Source organism: Aulostomus chinensis, chromosome 16 (genome assembly GCF_037954235.1).
Source record: "Aulostomus chinensis isolate RoL2024-O1b breed Wild chromosome 16, RoL_Achi_v1.0, whole genome shotgun sequence".
In the NCBI taxonomy this organism is placed as follows: Eukaryota; Metazoa; Chordata; class Actinopteri; order Syngnathiformes; family Aulostomidae; genus Aulostomus; species Aulostomus chinensis.
Window position 1 is genome coordinate 11,160,686 of NC_141335.1, and position 20,090 is coordinate 11,180,775.

General features: G+C 40.9%; 3 protein-coding genes across 4 annotated transcripts; 1 reads left to right on the forward strand and 2 right to left on the reverse strand.

Annotated features, from left to right (window-relative positions):
- Positions 1-257: 257 nt before the first annotated feature.
- On the reverse strand, positions 258-4,322 carry rps24 (ribosomal protein S24). The gene is made up of 5 exons (XM_086179966.1): positions 4,220-4,322; positions 3,484-3,549; positions 3,192-3,401; positions 2,071-2,184; positions 258-336 (listed from the first exon to the last, which is right to left on the reverse strand). The coding sequence occupies exons 1-5, from the start codon at positions 4,220-4,222 to the stop codon at positions 334-336; spliced, it is 396 nt and encodes a 131-aa protein (XP_086036092.1). The 5' UTR covers positions 4,223-4,322; the 3' UTR covers positions 258-333.
- A 591-nt stretch (positions 4,323-4,913) lies between these two features.
- On the reverse strand, positions 4,914-12,626 carry eif4ebp2 (eukaryotic translation initiation factor 4E binding protein 2). 2 transcript variants are annotated; one of them, XM_086179888.1, is made up of 3 exons: positions 12,304-12,621; positions 10,201-10,380; positions 4,914-7,048 (listed from the first exon to the last, which is right to left on the reverse strand). In XM_086179888.1, the coding sequence occupies exons 1-3, from the start codon at positions 12,434-12,436 to the stop codon at positions 7,017-7,019; spliced, it is 345 nt and encodes a 114-aa protein (XP_086036014.1). In that variant the 5' UTR covers positions 12,437-12,621; the 3' UTR covers positions 4,914-7,016. The 2 variants fall into 2 exon arrangements, with proteins under 2 accessions (XP_086036014.1, XP_086036013.1); XM_086179887.1 differs by lacking the exon at positions 4,914-7,048 and adding an exon at positions 8,948-9,225 and having other exon boundaries at positions 12,304-12,626.
- A 2,792-nt stretch (positions 12,627-15,418) lies between these two features.
- Positions 15,419-19,808, forward strand: ppa1b (inorganic pyrophosphatase 1b). Its single transcript, XM_086179886.1, has 11 exons — positions 15,419-15,583; positions 16,420-16,484; positions 17,131-17,184; positions 17,446-17,565; positions 17,678-17,764; positions 17,883-18,009; positions 18,101-18,228; positions 18,805-18,890; positions 18,999-19,074; positions 19,259-19,298; positions 19,411-19,808. Exons 1-11 carry the CDS (start codon positions 15,523-15,525, stop codon positions 19,440-19,442), a joined length of 876 nt encoding a protein of 291 aa, XP_086036012.1. The 5' UTR covers positions 15,419-15,522; the 3' UTR covers positions 19,443-19,808.
- Positions 19,809-20,090: the final 282 nt, after the last annotated feature.

Genomic DNA, 20,090 nt, shown 5'->3' on the forward strand with positions numbered 1-20,090 from the left:
GGTTTTTATCATAAAGTTGATCACAAGGCAATGAAGAGGTTAAAACTAAACCAAGTGACATCTGAATACTTAAGTCTACAAAGTGATGAAAACAATTCTAAAAGCTTTGGACTTGTAAAGAAATGTTGGTTCTTTGAATTGGCTGACTGCAAATCACAAACTATTCAAGTCAACGGGGAAGTTTGGTTGCCAATTGCTGAACCAAAAATAGCAACATCAGAAAGTAACTGTTCAAATGAATTCACTCAAAGACAAAATCTTTTTTCCAAATTTTATTTGATGACAATATACAAGAACATCTTGAGCACGGAGACCATCTCTGGCTGTCCAGGCTCACTGTAGGGATATGAAAGCAAAATCAGTACGAGAGCAAATCTGATTCCAACATCAACAACAAAACCACCTGACAGTGTGATCCAAAGTTGAGTGAAAATTGAAACAAATGCTGACACATAATGCTTAACTTAATATTAGCCTTTGACACAGGTTAAGAAAATAATTTCGGTGACAAATTCAAACAATGGAAGGCTTTTAGTTCAGCTGCCTCACTCACAAAACACTCAAGCCTCTCTTCTATTGCATAGTAACAGCTGAACCTTTTTTTTCAAAATTAAAATAAATACTGTAAAGGTCTGGGATAAATAACAGCACTATTTGAGGGCATCAGCTCATGTGAAAACAAACTGGGTTAAAAACACAGTTAAGACCACAAATGGGTCAGACACATCATTACTAGAACCATCACTGTGTCATGTGTGACACCAGGTTGCAGCACTCAACGCCTAAATGTTAATCTGAGACATTTTAAGGTTGATGCCCCGGGCTGAAGACAATGTTGCCATGAGGACCTTCTACACACGCAGGAGAAAACTGGTAATAAGCTGAGCTTGTAACGTGCAGCTAAAACAGCAGTGTAGGAGTGCACTCAAGTTCTGCTTCTATTATATCCGGTTCTAAAGCATCATACAAGCGCTTGTCTGTCAGTTTAAGTGGGTAAGGCCCAACCATGTATAGCAACAACAGTGGTACAAAGCCCTGGGAAAGGAGGTAGGAAGGGGTCTATTAGCAAAGAAACACTGCGGGGGGTTGGGGTGAGGGGTTAGGGCGTGGCATGCATGGCACAAGTCAGGTCTATCAACTGTAGATGTGCAACACAATGGCACACCATGCTTGTTTGGTGCTGTACCTGCACACTGACACCTCATTTCTGCAAAAGTAATCCATGGGAAGCAAAATCAAGAACAAAAGATGGACCAAAAATATGTTAAAACATTGAACATAGAAACATAAGAAAAGGTCTGAGAGGACTTGTACTGGCTGGTCACCACAGGTCATATAGCACATGAAGGCCAAGCCCATCAAATCCGCGGTAGAGGTTTCACCAGCCAGTACAGCTGTCCTCATCACAGATGAAAATTTGTGGTATTAAAACAAACTGTTTTGTAAGTCAAGGATCCATTTTAAGTGACCTTACATCAGAATCGTGCCTCAGGCAGGTTCAGTATTTCAGCTGCTTTCATATCAAAATGACACCAGCAGTTGCACTGATTAGTTCTGTCTGCTGTTACATTTCATCACACCATCACTAGGGATTGCAAGAATACAGTCTAAAAAAACACCAACCTAATAGTTTTTAGTTCAAGCTCACAGTCATCAGGAAGGTGACCAGGTAAGAGGTCAGTAGTGGCTCAAATCCTTTCCTACAGTATGGGAAGGCTTGTATGTTTAGGTGGGTAAGTGAGGGTTGTCAGGGGAAGGAGGAGGTGGCTATGATCTATCACTCCTGGATTATCTGCACTCTGCAGTTAGTCTACTTAGGGGAACATTTACCTTCTGCGTTTTCCGAAGAACATTTTATGTAATTGGAGGAATGAAAAAAAGGAAATTTAAACAGTAAAAGTTGTGAAATCAAAGATTAGCAGGGTAGGGAAAGAAAAAGGTGCAAATGGAAGTCAAGGCAATCGAATGATGCTCGCTTTTCTGTGGTCAAGCAATAACTTGTGTACTTAAAAGCCAAAAAATAAATAAAATAAAATAACAGATTTAATCACTATATTCAAATGACAATACCTTTTTGCCAGCAGCACCAACACTGGCTTTCTTGATGCCTCGTACTTTCTTCATTCTGTTCTTGCGTTCCTTGCGCTGCTTCCTTGAGGTCTTCTTCTTCTCGTAGAGCCCATGCTGAGGAACGTGGGTAGATGAAAATCAGTTTTACCATCTAACTTGCAACACATTAGCAAATTTAACTCAAAATGAAATTTCATAATCGCATTATTCATTTGTACTTACTGACTACCAGGTGACTACGTGACCAATTTGAACTGAATCACAATAAATAAAATCGGCCTTAGAACTCCATCATTAGTAGACTTCAGAGTTGTGTATTTAATAATATAATTTCAGTTCAACAACAGTGTCTGGGGACGTACGTCAACCTTCAGTATTTATATTGCAGTACATATCACAACTGTAGGGACTTTGAATTGGATAGAATTTGTCAAAGCACATTCCAGTCAAAAAAATGCAATTGTTAAAAAAAGTAACATTCCCACTAAAATGAGGCATTCTGTAATATTTTTGCTCCATATAATTCTGACAAAAATACAAAACTAATTAAATAAAGTACCCACTAACATACGAATTCCAAGCTGTTTGAATTACCTGGATTTGAGAAACCATTGTCCTATATCGCTGTTACCAACTTTAGAACTTGTCATGCACCTTTACAGATTTAGAATACTTTCCTTTTCCTACAAGAGGTTAAGTCCAGTTGCCCAGTTTGATCATTTTTTTGAGCATTTCCTTGACTACACTCCTGATACATACATCAGTAGAGGTGATGTTGAAACTTCACTGGGTTCAGACACTGAAAAGCAAACTTTGATAGCACAAGTAAGATTCTCTCTGGCTCCCCATAACACAAGCTTCAGCTGTTTGTTTTTCCCAAAGTTGTAAATTTTGTGGAAATAAATCCCAATTTCGCCACTCTGACTTCATTAGCAGAATTTCTTCAACAATATTTCAAAAGTCATGCATTGCGTGGAGATGCACCATTTCCCTCTATCTATTCCAGCTGGGAATCTCATTCACAACTCATACACCTGCCTTCACTCACTTTCTTGACTAATCTAGACCTGACAATTTATCACACTAATACATAGAATGCCCCAAATTATTGGCAAACTCACCCTGGCCAATCTGTGTTTGGGCTCATTCTTCTTAGCATAATCTAAAGAGTCGTAGACCATGGCGAAGCCTGTTGTTTTGCCACCACCAAACTGAGTCCTGAACCCAAAGACGAACACAACGTCAGGAGTGGTCTTGTACATCTTAGCAAGTTTCTCCCTGATTTCAGTCTTGGGGACTGTGGCCTTGCCTGGATGCAAGACATCAACAACCTGCAGAAGGAGAAGGGGTAATGAATACACACGGAAAGCCACTAATAACAGCAACATATCATCAGTAGTATCCGAACCTTACCATCTGCTTCCTCTGAAGCAGCCGGTTTGTCATGAACTTGCGGGTCCTGACTGTGACTGTGTCATTCTAAGGAGAAAAGATTGTCACAAATTACATCATCAACAGTATTTTCACAATTGAAGTACTATAATGATTCCTGTAAGTTATGGCAGAATTACCTCCACATGTTCTGTACTGGCACTTCAACACTGTGCTAGAATACAGGTTCACACAATTTGCTAACGATGCTTGTTAAGTGCTAACAGACTGAGTACATAGGTAGTTATAACAATGTTCTTCTGAATATACTGTAATGACAGTTCTTTATTCTTAAATTTCAGTTCCGGGGCCTCGCTAAAGCTATGGCCAAGTACAATGCTAACGCTAACCTCTGAGGGCAACACTGCTGGTAATGCTAATAAGTACCGCGAACATATTAATATGTCTATGGCCACCTTTATGTATTCTAGTGGTAATGTTGTAAAATTTATTTATCTCAATTTTTTTTTTAATTACAAGAACCATCCCGAACTAGCTATATAGCCTGTCTCACGTTAACTTATGGACCGACAACAGACAGCGTAGCATTTACAGCACCGCGGAATTTACATTCAGACAGCTATGAATCACATCAATATTGACATGTATTTACAACGCAGACTTAAATGATCACGTAGTCTTCGTGAGAAAACTGTCGATGGACGGATTATGTTGATGGCCAACGGATTTTATTTCTACTTTTGGACGAAAGACTCACCATCTTGACGTCGGCCTCGCTCAGGGACGTAGAAAAGGAGGAAGGACCAGCGGGCAACCGAATTAATGCCTGTAGAGAATTGAGTGGGTATGTACGTGAATTGCCTGATACAAAAACAAAAGCTGTACAGAAAATGCATTTTTCACACTGTTTAAAAGGTTTTTTGTTCTTACTTGTATTATAAATTTCAAATGAATTAATATGTTCTATAAGGGTACATTTTATTGTTCCAGTTCCAAACAAAAAAAAAGCTGAATGTCCTCTACCTCAACATTACATTCATTTTATCTCCCTTTCAAATATTTTTTTAACAAAATGAAAAAAACCCATATGTCAAATATCAACGTGGGATAGATGCATGTGAAAACTACGAAATAAGCCTACTGTGTTAATAAACATTTTATATCAACAAGCAGCTGCACTTTCTCATCCACTGACTGTCAGTTATTAATATCCATTTGTACTGCTAAACATGTATCAGGAAGGTGTCAAACACGGAGCCATATAATGAGAATAAGTACAACACAAGTGAAAAAGCACTTTGCTTACCTATCCAGCATGATCAGTATTGTCACTGAGGGTGTTACATATCGTGGTTATAACATGAACATACAGAGAAATTCCTGCTCTTCAATGACATATTATATCATTCATCCCTGTATTCTTTTTCTCATCCAAACACAATTGAAAACACAACTTTTTCTTTTAGTTACAGAACTTTATTGATCTTGTAGCAACAGTGTTGACTGGTGTTTGAGTTTAACTTAAAATAAAGTTACTTTAAAATCAGAACAGAAAGTTACAGTAAATTTGTTGCAAATCTCTTTCCACACACAATGTTAAGCCCTCATTGTGAAACCAAACTTATTTAAAATAATCTGCACTCTGTTTATGATACGCAGAAACAAAATGACATGAATGAAAAACAGGTACTTGGTGGTGATTTATTAAGTTTGACAATCTGCGGATGGAAAAATCCACAAATTATAAGGTTGAATTGAACATGTGGGACTCTTGATCACATCATCATCTAAACTTCCGGATGACATATTTGCCATCACTCTTTGAATCTCCTGCTTGAGGAAGATGATTTAGAAAATAAACCCTGTTTAGCTCAGTTGCTGAATATAATGTTTCAGTGAAAAAATAAACATCTGTTGGAAAGTACAAACTGATGACAAGGACCGAGATTTCGTTACTGCATTGCATTTAAGTAAGGCATGGGCAGACAGACATGACACATGAAAAGAATAAGGTCATTCCAAATGGATTAAGGACACTGGGGACAGATTTTGCAGATCGAGGGATGGCACCAATCAAGCCTGATGCAAACAATGTACTCTGGCTCTGTGACACACAATCCAAAGGCTTGACAGTGCTTAAAACCCCAACAGATACCCCCAATACTAAGAACCTGTATTAAAAATAAAATGCATAAAAAACATCTGAATTATTTCAAGTCTTTCAAAAATCTTCACCCAAAGATTGGGATATAACAATTTCCACATTGTTATAAATATTTATATGGTCTTGATATTCAAGTATTACCACCTTGCTTAGATGTTTCCAATTCTAACCACAAAGCTCTTGCTAACACAACTAGCCAGTAAAATCAAAGTAACCATTAAATCTGGGAAAGGAAAATGTATTAATTAGCAGGAGTTTTACAGCAAGGTCATAATAGTGATGAATCAGCTGGCTTGATAATTTCATATCATTGAAATTTTATTCTTAATGAAAAGTTCATTTTCACTTGTTGAATGTATAATTCATCTTAATGCTGTGTTCGAGGCAACTCGGAAGTCGGGGGAAAACAACTTTCAGAAATTAACACTTGGACATTTTGGTATATTTTCAGAGTTCTCCGACTTCATTACATTTTGTCTTTCAGAGTAAGAATGTAATTGTCTTAACTAAGTAAGTATTTTTGGAATTTCATTCTTCTACTCCAGTTTTAATGGTGGTTAGCAAACTGATTTAGGTGCACTATTGACATGATTACCATCCAATGGCAGCAGCAACACAATGATGCGAATGTCTGAGATTTCCATGTTCAAATTTTGACTTCCGAATTGTCCTGAACCCAACAAAAATAACAACATTGTGACGAAAAGTGTAATCATGGCCTCAATGTCTTTTTAAATTCATAGACTCAAAAATGTAAGAGGCTTATTTCAAGGATTATTTCATTGGCATGAATTCATGAACCAAATGAAAAGACACAGCATCCTGTTATAATCCATGACTGGACTCTAACCAGACCAAACAACCGATCGCGGAGCTCTTCAAGTAGTTCCAAAAGCCAAAAAGAAACAAATCTCTCAAATAATTCGCTTAGCAGGGTATTTATAGGCATGATAATGATGATGAATATCAAAGCTCTTTACTGATTCTAAGGATAAAAATGACCGCTTTCTCCCCAATTAAGTTGGAATATAATCAGTTTTGTGCCGACTTACAGAATGCTGTAAGATGTAGGATCAACATGTGTTTGACTCTTCAGGCCTGCTTCCTTGTTGTGTCGCTGTCGTTGTACAGCAACTGGTAACTATGGAAAATCTATTCAACTAAACCCTCTGCTTGGTGTCCAGCTTTGGCCATCCTGTACCTGTATGTATCTACGTATGTATGTATGATAGACTGCATCCCCATGGTTTACACACATGACATCCAGCAGCGAGACAGAGAGCTAAAGAAGATGGCTGCCATGAGGGCTCACAACATTGGTTTCTACAAGCCAAGCCACTGGCACAGGTCATGCCAGGTTATGTACTTCTGCTGGTGTGGTTCCAGTGGGTTAGATGTCCATTTCAAACTGAGCATCATCACCTGAGGACAAAGAAACACACGTAAACAAGGTGTTTAGAGATGTCTGAACTGGTGGGTTATTATCGTATCAGAGTGTTTATCAAGTAAAATCCTAAAATGAGGACAACAGAGATGAATTTGTCACAAAATGAGCAGATTGATGATTGCCAGAGGTGGGGGCTGTAAGATATGAAGAAAATGTAAGTTTGTATCAATGTCCACCTTTGACCAAAATGTGGGTCGTAATGACAGAGTGCTGCAGTTCTTTGTTGTTGTTTTTTTTAACTCAGAAATAGACTGAAGAAAAATAGAAGCAAAAAAAATGATGGATCTTCAATCACAGTGTTGTAGAGGCAGGCGCTAGATTTAGGCTCATTCAGATCAAATCAGGTGCTGCAGAGAAAAGGCAGGTTTTCTCCTTCATTTCAAGAGGGGTACTGTGTTTTAGCTGTCAACTTTTGGAAAATACACAAAAAACCTGGGGCCTCATGTATCAACGCTGTTTACACAAGAAAAACTTGCGTACGCCAGGATTCGGCGCTCACGTTCAGATGTATCAATGCAAAAAGTTAATTGATTCTTGCGCTGTTTCATGCTAACTCCGGAGGTGCTGTAGAAGTTGGCGGAAAGCCGATTCTTGCATTGACTGCACTTTGGTCCGTTGGCGACAGTTACCGTTTGGTTACTGACATTATTTGACAACCACGCATAGGACACAAAAAAGCCTCAACACAAACACAAACACCTGTTGGCATTACTTAAGCGGCTATAAAACAGCTTTCACGATTGTGCTGAATGTGCAACTTTCAACAATGGCAGCACTTGCGCTGTTGGAGGACGTGGCAAACGGTGCAATCAGATGGGAGCGAAATTTCAGGGAGCGGGAGGACTAGGACTTGCTCCACAATTCTCACGAGTGGCTGATGAGCCAGTTCCGGCTGCCACGGGCCATCCTCCTGCAAATTTGTGAGGAGCTGCGACTGGCGCTCCAGCGCAGAACCGCCAGAAGCTGAGCTGTGCCAGTGCCGACACTGGTGCTGAGCATGCTTGGCTTCTTGGCCACTGGCTCCTTCCAGCGGGAGATGGCGGACCGTTCCGGAGTGAGCCAGTCAACCCTCAGCCAGGCCATGCCCTTGGTGGTAGACCTGATCATCCGCCTCTCCTGCTGGTACATTAAATTCCCTTTTGGTGCGGTTGAACAGGCCAAGATTAAAGTGCAATTTGCAGCAATAGCCGGAATCTCTAATGTAATCGGAGCCATTGACTGCACACATGTTGCCATAAAAGCGCCGTCCCATGAGGAATACGCTTACGTTCATCGTAAGGGTTTCCACTCCATCAATGTGCAGATCATCGGCGATGTGCATGATTCTCAACATTGTTGCAAGGTGGCCTGGTTCAATGCACGACTCGCACATTCTGTTCAACAGCACTGTTGGGGAGAGGCTGCAGGCAGGTGCGGTGACGGACGGCTGGCTGCTGGGTGAGTAAATGCTTAATTATATCATGTTATTCGAGAAACTCAACTAGCACCAGTGACAGTGGCTACCCCCTGAGAACCTGGCTGATGACTCCTCTCCACAACCCCCACACTGACCGAGAGCGGAGGTACAACAACCTGCACTCCCGCACTCGGTCAGTGGTGGAGAGGGACATCGGCCAGCTGAAGGGTCGGTGGCGCTGTCTGGACCAGAGTGCGGATGTGCTGCTCTATCGCGAAAAGGTGTGCCGCATTGTGATGGCATGTAGCGTCTTTCACAATGTGGCCAACCTGCATGGCTTCCACCAGGCCGAGCAGCATGCCCCCCCCATGAGATGACCCAGAGGCTGGAGGGATGTACGCCAATCCCGGCCGGGCAGCCGTCCTCGCATGCCAGAATTTCATTTCCACAATGTGAATGGGTAAGAAGCGATTACACAATTCATGAAGCCAGATTAATTTATTTTGTCCACTAAACGTTCCAGAACATTTATCAGGCGGTCAAGCCGCTCATTGATCCCCGTTATTCCCCTAATAATGTCCTCCTGCGACTGCAGGACCGCCTGTGTGAGGACCCTCCCACTGGATCCGTGTGGGCCGGAGGATGTGCCGCTGGATCCGGGTGGGCTGGAGGACCGTCTGTCACTTGTCAGCCTGGTGCTCATGCTGGGGCCGGGGGACGGGCTGGCCCGAATGCCGCTGGACCTGGCAGATGACTCTGAGCCGTGGAAAGCATGTGGAAATGTTGCGTAAGAAATGGAGTTGCCACTTACCCTCCAGGCTCTCAGAGTCAGAGGGCTGGCAGCGACAATCCCCCCCCCACAGAGGTGCTGCCCATGTCTACTGCCACCCACTGCTCAATTTCCGTCAGGTGCCCCTCTCCTTGACCCCCACCTGTCTGGGCTGTACGCCGCTTGACCTCCACCTTGAGGTCCGAGCACTTTTTTTTAATCCCCACGGGGGTGCGTTGCTCAAAACCCACCGCATTCACCCTCTCGCACACCTTATCCTACTCACAACGTTTTTTGTTAACTTTTTGTTTTTTTTTGGACTGACACCACTGGACAGGCGACCGCCGTTTTTTTAGTATGAGATCCACGCAAGTATTGATACATGAGGCCTCTGATGTCATGTCACGGCTTCATATGGTATAAGAGGAAGCTCAGAGTAGAACACATCTCATGTTGTTGGGTTTTACGTTCAAGGTGTTGTAGAAATAGAAGAGAGGCCAATGTCAGGGGTTGAGAATCTTCTACTTCTCCTTTGTCATTTAGAGGTAGCTGGTGAGAAGTTATCGAGAAACGCAACGCGAATGGGGCATACAGTGGTGCAACACTATTTCACAACTGCAGCCAACTGCAGCAGTGTCTGATTGGTCTGAACACAGCCTTGTAAGAGTGGTGGGAAGGGAGGCAGATGAAAGCTGGCTTCATTACATTACCTGCTACCACCTCAGACAATAAATAGCACAAATCAATTGTGTTTCAACCAGTAGAAGGCTGACTTAAGTCATACAACACTAATAAATGTCTATATACATAAAGTGTTTTTGGAGTTAAGTTACTGTTTAATTCCTCTACTAGTCAAGTTGCAATTTAACTGAGTCTGTACTCATCAAATTTGCACCTTAAGTCCACACCTCTGGTGACTACACTGAGAAGAACCTGCAACAAGTCCATACCATTGTTCTTACCAGTTGTGGGCTTGCCATCATGGTTGTTGATGTGATTATTGGCTTCATTCTTCTGGTTCTCATTCAGGATATTTTGGCTGGTTACTCCGGGGATGACAGGAAGGTGAGCTGGTGGGGTTTGGGCAATGGGAGAATTACGCATGTCCAGCAAGAACTTACGGTCATAGATGATCCGGGTTCCTGTAACAGGACACATAAAGTCTCAAACACGTATGCTCCATCTGAATTAATATCCAAATCACAACAGCTGTCCTGAAGTGAAAATGGTTTTATCACAACTCTAGTCTGTTCTGTTGCAGATGCAGGGCTTCAGTGACACAAAAACAAACATGAAATCTGAGGAAAGCCATCCTTCCCAGAGCCAGACAAGAAATTAAATACCCTTCTCTACTCTGTACATTCGGGACCTAAAACCCACAGAGACTGACTGACTGCTAGTTGGTTAAGCTCAGTGATTGGCAGTGGGTGGGCAGTGTTAGCATACTGTTAAAAGTCATAAAATACACTTGCACATGAGCTTCACCTCTATTAATACAACTAGGGTTGTGCATAAAATTTTCTGAGAAATAACAATTTAAAAATCACAAGATATTGTCACTTTAAAGTCGGTAACATAGTTGGAACTGCTTTCCTGAATGGGTGCAGTGATTTGATGCAGCACCTCATTGTATCTTCAGCCAACAAAACTTATTTCCGTCAGGCCCCCTTTGGAAGCCAAAAAAAACCCCTTCAAAGTGTCAATTGATAACATCTTCAAACCGCGTGATTCTTTTTGAAACACATTTATCATTACTGTCTGATGTGCAAATGAAACACACAGCTTGAGTTGGTGCAAACAGACAAATACAAAAAGGAAGATAGATTTGTTTTAATTTCACATCTGGTTGGATCGACTTCACTTGTTTGTAGAACAGGATGTGACAACTGTCTGGACTACATTTGTTGGCTAACCTTAAAACCTGCTAGCTTGTGTTCATTTATGAATGCGTCATGGATGTTTCTCACAATAGAACATGTCACAGCATGAAAAGCACAGGTGTAACTTTAATAAGTGCTCTGTTCTGGCATGTAATAAAAGATTAAATGATTAATCAATGTACAAAAACACCAGACTACTCCTATGCAGCACCTATACAGAGTTCAAGAATGTTAGATTAGTTAAGATTACATGTATGACAGTGACTGCTGTACATTAACCTTGCACTAGAATGAATCGCCTCTTCTGGCTGGAGTCCAAATAATATGACAATATTTAAAAGTTAAATAGACTGGTGATGAAGGAAACCCCTGAATAAATGAAAGAATATGGATGCTTCCATACAAAAAAGTGGGGTAATTGAATAGATTGTCAACAAACTGCAACCTCAATTGAAAACCTACTGATCTCCATGTATGCGCTCCCCACCACCACTACCAAATTACTGAATGAGGGATATGAGGAATGTCCTTTTGAAGAAATGTGTTAATCTCTCTGGTACAGCTCCATCCAGACACCCTGAAGCTGTCGTGTTTAAGATGTTTAATTTTTTTTTCTCCTTTTAATTTATTACCTCTGTGTCTATATTTGCTGTGGGTGTTACATCTACCTGGCCATCTAACTTTGCAGTGACTGGCACAACTGGCTTTGCTCCTGACATGAATGTAGCCCGCATACACACAGGAAGTAAAGCCTGCTGCCTATTAATAACATCTTGCTCCATCTATTGTGTATCACTTGTAATATTGAAGTGTTGCAAAGTTGAGTGACAGGCAGGTACCGTAGGAACACAATAAATGCCATGAGCAAGGCTTTGCTTCCTGTATGTATGACAAAATCGAACCTTACTGTGTGTAAGCACCTTTCATGATGAGGCGGACTTTGTTGTCCATGCTATAACCATATTTTGGAGAACTGAGAATGCGTACAGAAATCTGCTTTGCAAGTCAGCCAATCATCGAGAGGCGAGAGGCGGGACAAAGCTTTGTTTTTGTTTTGAACAGGATGACAAGGCAGCCTAGGCCAGTGACAGCAGCGCTGGGAGGTTTGGTGAGGGATCAAACACCACAGCTTCCCTACCTGATTTTCATTTATAATATGATGAATTAAAGGGAGCATCTGTTTACCTCCGGGAGTGGTAGAGAATAAAGTGCCTCCGGGGGTGGTACAATAGTCATGAGGTAGCTGCGTTGTGTCGTTGATCAACACCGTCCTGGTCGGGATGGCCCTGCTCTCGCTCAGCTGACGACTGTTCGACATTTTCAGCGCCGATTCGGTGACAATTCCGGCCGCTACAGAAATTGGGGGTGTTTATTTCCCGACGGACGGTGGAAACCCGGGCCGTTCCCCGCTCTCTTATATCTTTCCAAAGGCTTTCTTGTCTCTCCTTTCGTCCTCCCAGCCGTCAGCACCGTCCCCTCCCTCAGCAAGGCAGGAAGCACGACAAGCTGCTGGCGGAAGTGAGGTCAGCGGTGCGGCACCGGAGCTAATTTTGTTAGCCTGTCTGCGGCTACCTGTGTCAGCTTGTCTTCACACTTTGTAGTTGTTGGCACAATTTACCTTACTTTTTACGAAAAGCCAAAAGTTTTTTTTTTCTTTTACTGGCTGCAATAACCTATATTTTTCCACTGGCTGGGATAGCCTGCCTTTGCTTTTTATTTGCTGCTCGTGTCTACATTCACTTTTGTCTAGCTCCCATTGCCTGCCTTTCCTTTCAACTAGCATCTGTAGCCTACCTGTATGTTTTTAGCAACTCTTGTGGCCTGAATGTAATTTTTTATGGTCATACCCTACCTTTACCATTTACGAGCATCCATAGTCTAGCTAGCATAGTTTTATTAGCTGTTAGCCTACTTTTAGTTTTTGAAATAATACTTTTACTTTAGGACAGCAGTTCAAATTATAAGCAACTTGACAAGTCGGTTTCAAGTATGCTCTTTACTGCTTTGTGAAATTCAACCATAAAAGTTTTTATCACTACGCACAGCAAGTATTTGGGTTCGCTTTCCAAGAACCACATTGTCTCCAACATTTAGCATCCCCTCCAGCAAAATGTATTTTCTGAGTGGTGTAATAAAGAAACATATAGATACTTTCAGCTGAATTCCCACCAAACACAAGGGTGTGTACATTTCAACTGGAGTTACATACATTTAGGGTGACCATATTTTGATAAACGAAAACCAGGACACTCAGCCGGCAATGAGATATTCATGTAATACTCAAAGTTTACTCAAAGTTGCCTTAGAATTTCATTACATTTAAAGTATTCCTCCTCTGTATGGATAGAGAATTGTTATATTACAAAATCGAAACAAAAACCGGGACGGACAGGACATGAAAAAAGGACATATTCTGGAAAAACAGGATATTTGGTCACCCTACATATTTTTCACCCATTCTTTTAAATTTAGAGACTACCTTTGCTGTCCCATTTTTCTTTGCTATTCTCTGCCGTGCTATTTATTTATAAAGCAGCCACAATATAAACTGGAAACAGCACCTTTAATTAAACTTTTTTTTTTAAGCTTCACCGATTATTTTCAATATTGGATTGATGAAGGCAGCACAGTGGAGCAGTGGTCAGCACTGCTGCCTCACAGCATGAAGGTTCTGGGTTTGAGGCCCGGCTCAGGCACGGGGTCTTTCTGTGTGGAGTCTGCATGTTCTCCCTGTTCCTGCGTGGGTTCTCTCTGGTACTCCAGCTTCCTCCCACAGTCCAAAGACATCAAGAGGGGACGAGGCTGATTGATACTCTAAATTGACCGTAGGTGTGAATGTGAGTGTGAATGGTTGTCTGTCTCTATGTGTTGGCCCTGAGATGGACTGGTGACCTGTTCAGGGTGAACCCTGCCTCTTGCCTGAAAGCTGCTGGGATAGGCCAACTGACTACTTAGAAAAAAGCAACAACAAAGTAGATTTTACTTAATTAATGGGAACAAAAGACATTCATCAACTGGCTCAGATTTAGCCACATCACTCAAATGAATCTGCAGTCTCTGGGGAGGAGAATCTGAGGAAGAATTATTGCATCATTTTTTACTTGTATTTTGGATGTTAACACTTTCCCTTTCTATCTGACTGAATCGAGGTGGTGTTAGTTTTGTTTTTGTGCTATGTTGAAATTCTGGGTTTAAGTGCAACCTTAAATTTGAGACGGTTAAACAAGAGTTTAGCCTCTTCTTCCTCTTGCATATGACCGCAGATTTTATGTTCATACAACCTTAAAAGGTCATCTTTAAGTGTTGGCGGATGTTAATCTGCCCGGTAACAAAGGCAGTGTAAAAGTTCAAGTGACACTAGTCTGGGGATTCCTCTTCAGCACATGCTCATTGTGTGTTGAACACATTTCCCTCTAGATTAAAGAATTGCTCAAACTCAACAACAGTGACTGTTCTCTTCAGATAACCTTGAATATCTGTTCCATAACTTTTGGCAGTCAAATCTATGAGTCTTTGTTTGGTAGTTACCAGAACCTCACTGATGAACATCTCTCTGAGTTCTTTTTCATCACACCTGTCTGCACTCCTGTTAATTTGCTGCTTCGATATTCTGGAGGCTTTTATGGTAATATGTGTTTTTAATCCCAAGTATCTCCAGGATGGTTGTTTGGCAGTTAAGGTCTTACGATAGCAGGATATCATGAGGCTGGTGGTACACGTCACTTGGGGTTTGTTTGACACCATCACTTATGCTGCCTTCTGCTGCTTGACGATATTCCTGACATAGGTAACGCCCTGAGGTAGTTAGCTTTTAAAGCATCGCAACTTTTTTCACTGTCTTTCTTTGTGTATTTTTATATATTAACTTACTTGAATTGTCAGCACAGGAGCTAAATTAATACTCCTATCATTGCTGTTGTGTATCTTGGCGTGTATTTTTTTCTGTTCTTATTACAATTTTATGTCTGTTGTATTATTTTCTATGAAACAATCATCTTGTAGCTGTTCAAAAATGTGTTATATGATACAAGACTGTGTGGTGATAATTATTATGTTTATGCAGTGGCTCCTCCTGAGGATTTAAATGATGCTATTGAACTGTATCAAGGTATTTTGAGGTGTGTGTAGTTTATGCATCCAAATTGACAAAATATCACTAACACAATATATATATTTGATAATAATAAATACTAGATGGCTTTCTCATATTGCTTACACACAACATATATTTGATTTAATGCACCTTTTCGATATTTTACCTGACTTTGAATAGGCCTATATTCTCTAAACGTTTCAGTCTTGGTGTACGCATGCGCACTGGCCTGCCTACTACGTCAGCCGTGAAGCGTTCCTTTCAGTCGCCATCCTCAGTCGTCGGTCTTGCTGCTCAAATCTGGATCTATCATGAGTTTCTCAGTAGAACCAAGGGGGAGTCTGAACGCCAAGGACTATCGCTTGTTCTTCAGTAAGTAGAGACTAAACAGAAATAACACATTGTTGTGTTTTTTGTTTGCTACTTCCGAGACGAAACAAACCTGACAGGCTCGCTGCAATCTCCCACGTGTCCTCTGTTCATTGAAGTTTCAGTTTTATTCCATCATATCAGTGAGTGCATTGACAGACATGGTTACTCATATAAATCTAACCGCGGTTCCACTCTACTCATTTCAACGCCTCGTATTGAGGCAGTGGGCGAACCAGTTTCGCCGGTTTGGCAGAGTGATGGCAGGTAGATCTGACATGAGTGTCGACCTCGTAGCACGGCAGTGCTTTCAGCAGTGGACGGAAGTTGTTGTCCCAGCAAACCTCTGAGGTGCTCCCTGACTTCGACTTTTAAGTATCAAAGCCCAAATGGTGGGACAACGCCCTCTGATTAAAAGGCCACTACTAACAAATGCGAGTCACCACCCTTTCTCAAAGAGATACTCCAAGGATGATTGTACTGATTTTGCGTCGTTGAAATGTGTTCTTGTCAAGCATACCTTGTCGTCATATTTTTTCAAGCCATTTTTAAGTGTGTAATCTCGATTGTTGATATGACAGAGGTGAGATAAGCCTTTGAGCTCGGATGACATGGCTGTGAATAAACAGTAGCCCTTATAAGCAGCTGCCCTTGAACGTCTCATGAGCTGCAATCTAAAGAATCATTCCGGGCTTCTTTTTTTTTGTTTGAAATTATACTAGATTGTCAATTGCTCATTTAATGACAAACATTTCAGATAATTATTGGCATGCAGGCATAAAGCAATGTGTTTATCTGCCCACCGTATCCCTACAGTGTCTGAAATTATTATCTTACAGAAAATGATAAAGGAAAGTACATCTCACCATTCCATGACATACCAATATATGCTGATGAGAGTCAGGTAAGGACACACCTCTGTCAGCCTAGTGTGTATACATGTGAGTGAGTGTGTGTGTGTATATGTGTGCATATATATATATATATATATATATATATATATATATATATACATATTTATGTGTGTTTATATATATGTGTGTGTGTGTGTATGTATGTATGAATGTATATAATTTATGTAGAGTGTGAGTGTGTATATGTGGTGTATGTATGTATGTGTGTGGTGTACATATATATATATATATATATATATATATATATATATACACACACACACACATTGCCACAATTGATCACGATGCTACTCTAGAAATGACAAAAAGCAAGGGAGTGATATTGAAAGGAGTATTAGGTAATAATCTCTGGTCATAGTCTGTTAGCAAAGGCAGTGGCCTTTACTCTCTATTCCTCTCTGCTGGGCCAGTGTCTCTTTTGACTGCAGTGGTTGATTTATTATCTTATCGTCCTGTGGCAATTTTAATCATAATTATGGAAATAGTCTGACCAGAGTCATAAATGCTCGCATAATTATGCATTATTTTAAATTTACCACTTATTGAAGAAGCGGTCATATAATATTACTGAATAAATAAAACCTTTTTGGAGTTATTCATTTAAAGAACATTCTGAAAGTGCCTTCTCTCTTCTAGAAATACTTCCACATGGTTGTTGAAGTACCACGATGGACAAATGCAAAAATGGAGGTAGGAAACTTAAAAAAAACAACAACAACAACACAAAACTATGGGACTTTAATGTTACTTGTTGATGTTGATATGTGAAAATCATCTTTTTAACCGACCATGAAATGTGTCTGTGACATTAATAATCACATGGTGTTCATGGATTTACTCTTAAGTAGAATCGTTTTATTGCGACATTCACAAAGTTCTAATCTCATGATTGCTCCCGGTGTTATTAGGAACAGAACAGATAAGTCTTACTGCTTTTCTGTGTATTTTCAGATTGCTACCAAAGAACTCTTGAACCCAATAAAACAAGACGAGAAGAAGGGCAAGCTTCGCTACGTCGCTAATGTTTTCCCACATAAAGGCTATATATGGAACTATGGAGCCATACCTCAAGTTAGTATTTTGACTGAAATATTTCCCATGTGTCTCTTTGATTAATCCTCTAAATGGTTTAAGCATGTTTGCTAGGTTTACGTCATGCTGCTTGCGTGTCTTGTTTTATCAGACATGGGAAGATCCGGCACACAAAGATGGAGACACTGGCTGCTGCGGTGACAACGACCCCATCGATGTCTGTGAAATCGGCAGTGAGGTACAACCCCTCAGTTGTTATCTCAAAGGGATTTGTAATTTCACTCTTTCGACGTATACTGCTGATGCTTGATCCGCAATCCAAAAATGAAAAGTGCACACTCAAACGTCCCGGTCAGGTGTGTTCCCGAGGGGATGTGATCAGAGTGAAGGTACTTGGGATCCTGGCCATGATCGATGAGGGTGAGACCGACTGGAAAGTGATTGCAATCAACGTGAAGGATCCTGACGCCAAAGACTTTAACGGTGAGGACCCCAAACGATTGTCTCCGTCTCTGAGCCGCCACCCCACTTCAGATTCATGTTCTCAACTTGTTTTTTTTTTTTCAATCTTCAGACATCGATGATGTCAAGCGGCTGAAACCAGGCTACCTGGAGGCCACGGTTGACTGGTTCAGGAGGTACAAAGTTCCAGATGGGAAACCGTTGAACAAGTTTGCCTTCAACGAGGAGTTCAAAGACAAGGTCTCTACTCAGCACATGTCATTTATTCATTGTTTTACTTCAGCAAATAGATTGGTTTTCTTTTGCAGTTTTGTGCTTTTATAAAAGTTGCCTTGATTCCCCTCAAGCAGCTGACAGTTCCTGCTGTGACAACGCTCTTGATCAAACGAAGTTCATGACATTTTCTCACACATGCATTAGCTGCAATCGCACCATTTCCCAGCACTTCACCCCGATTTAAAAGTCGACTTGAGTTTGGTTTTCAATAGTAATGCTTAAAATGTCCATCGTAGATGTGTAGTGAATGTGTCGTAGTTGTAAAACAAGAGCAGCAGTATTCCTGTCCTCTTTCTGGAATAGAATAGCTTAATAGCTTAATTCCCTTCATGCAGATGCAAATAAACAGATTCTGCAGCCAAACTCCTGAAAGGAAATGGTAGCAAGCCTGTGTTTCACCACGAGTGGCAAACAATTAAAGCTATTTGAAAGCATAAAGTAGATTTCAAATAAGTAACTCAGTCCAGGTGGATATTTTTCATTTCAGGAGCCTTTCCTGAGCCCTAATTCGAACTCATCAGTCTGTGTTTTGTATTTCAGGACTTTGCCATTGAAGTCATCAAGAGCACTCACGACCTCTGGAAGGCCCTCATTTCCCAAAAGGCAGATGCTGGTGAACTGAACTGGTACAGACCGGATTCCCTTGCCACCTATCCAGCAAATAGAAGAACAGTTGTGCACTGACATGAATGTATTATTCCTCAGCATATATATAACTGCATCTTTTCACACAGTAAAAACACTTGTGTGTCGACCGGTGAGAGCCCTTACTGCTTCTCATGTGATGAGGCGGAAGCCGCTGTTGGTAAAGTAAGTAACGTTTTAATTTTTGAAAAACAACCCTCCTACTATCAGAGGAGTTTGTGAGCTACGCACATTCTCTCCTTGAGGGAAAAGGTTCATACACTCTGTTTATCCACATCATTTACACATCCAGCCATAGGAATCATGACCCTTTCAGCTAGTTTACACTGTTAATGGTTTTCTTTTTCAGACATGTCCTTGTGGAAAAGAGGAGCCGATCCCCTCATCAGGTAGCACAGCACACATCGCTGTCCTGATCACTGGACATACATCTAATTTCTGCTGAGGTTGAGTCTCACTGTGTCTTTTTTTGTTTTCTTTCTTTCTTTTTCCTGTTAACAGTCGATCAGTGGTTCTACTATGAGAAGAAGTAATCCCACAGCTGTCCGGACTGGAACAAAACAAAAAGCTCATTGCTCATATCCTGAAGAAGCTCTTCAATTAGGAAAAAAAATTGAATGGTGGAATGGGAGCGTGGTAGGAGGGGTGCTCTGTTTTCCTGTAGATGGCAGAGATGATGACGAGTTATCGTAGAAGAGAGGAAAAAGACGAATGTCTTGACTAACGTTCCCTTTTTTTTAACAAATATCTCTGGAGATTTGCTGTCAGCAGCAGTATAGGAGTGTTACCTGTTAGATATGTGTGCCATGTTTATGAAGTGCTTTAATAAAGCTTCTCTGCTCTACTTCTCATGAATGTTTAATTATTTTCACAAAATAAAAAAGCACTTATTAAAACCATGCCTGTTTCAGAATTATTGTAAAATAAGGGGGGAAAAAATACATTCCTCTGTGTCTTTGTATTTCTCTTACATTGTGGTTCAAATGGGGCCACCTAGTGGTCACCGCTGTACAATACTACTACATGAATCATTTGCGTATTTTTTAAGGGGTCCAGCAGACTGAGCATAGCACAACTAAACTATATTGGCGTGGACTGTTGTCCAGTTTTATTCTGAAAATACAATATTTACGAACTTTACAGAATTATTGTGCAGATATTACAAACTAGAGAGAGGAACA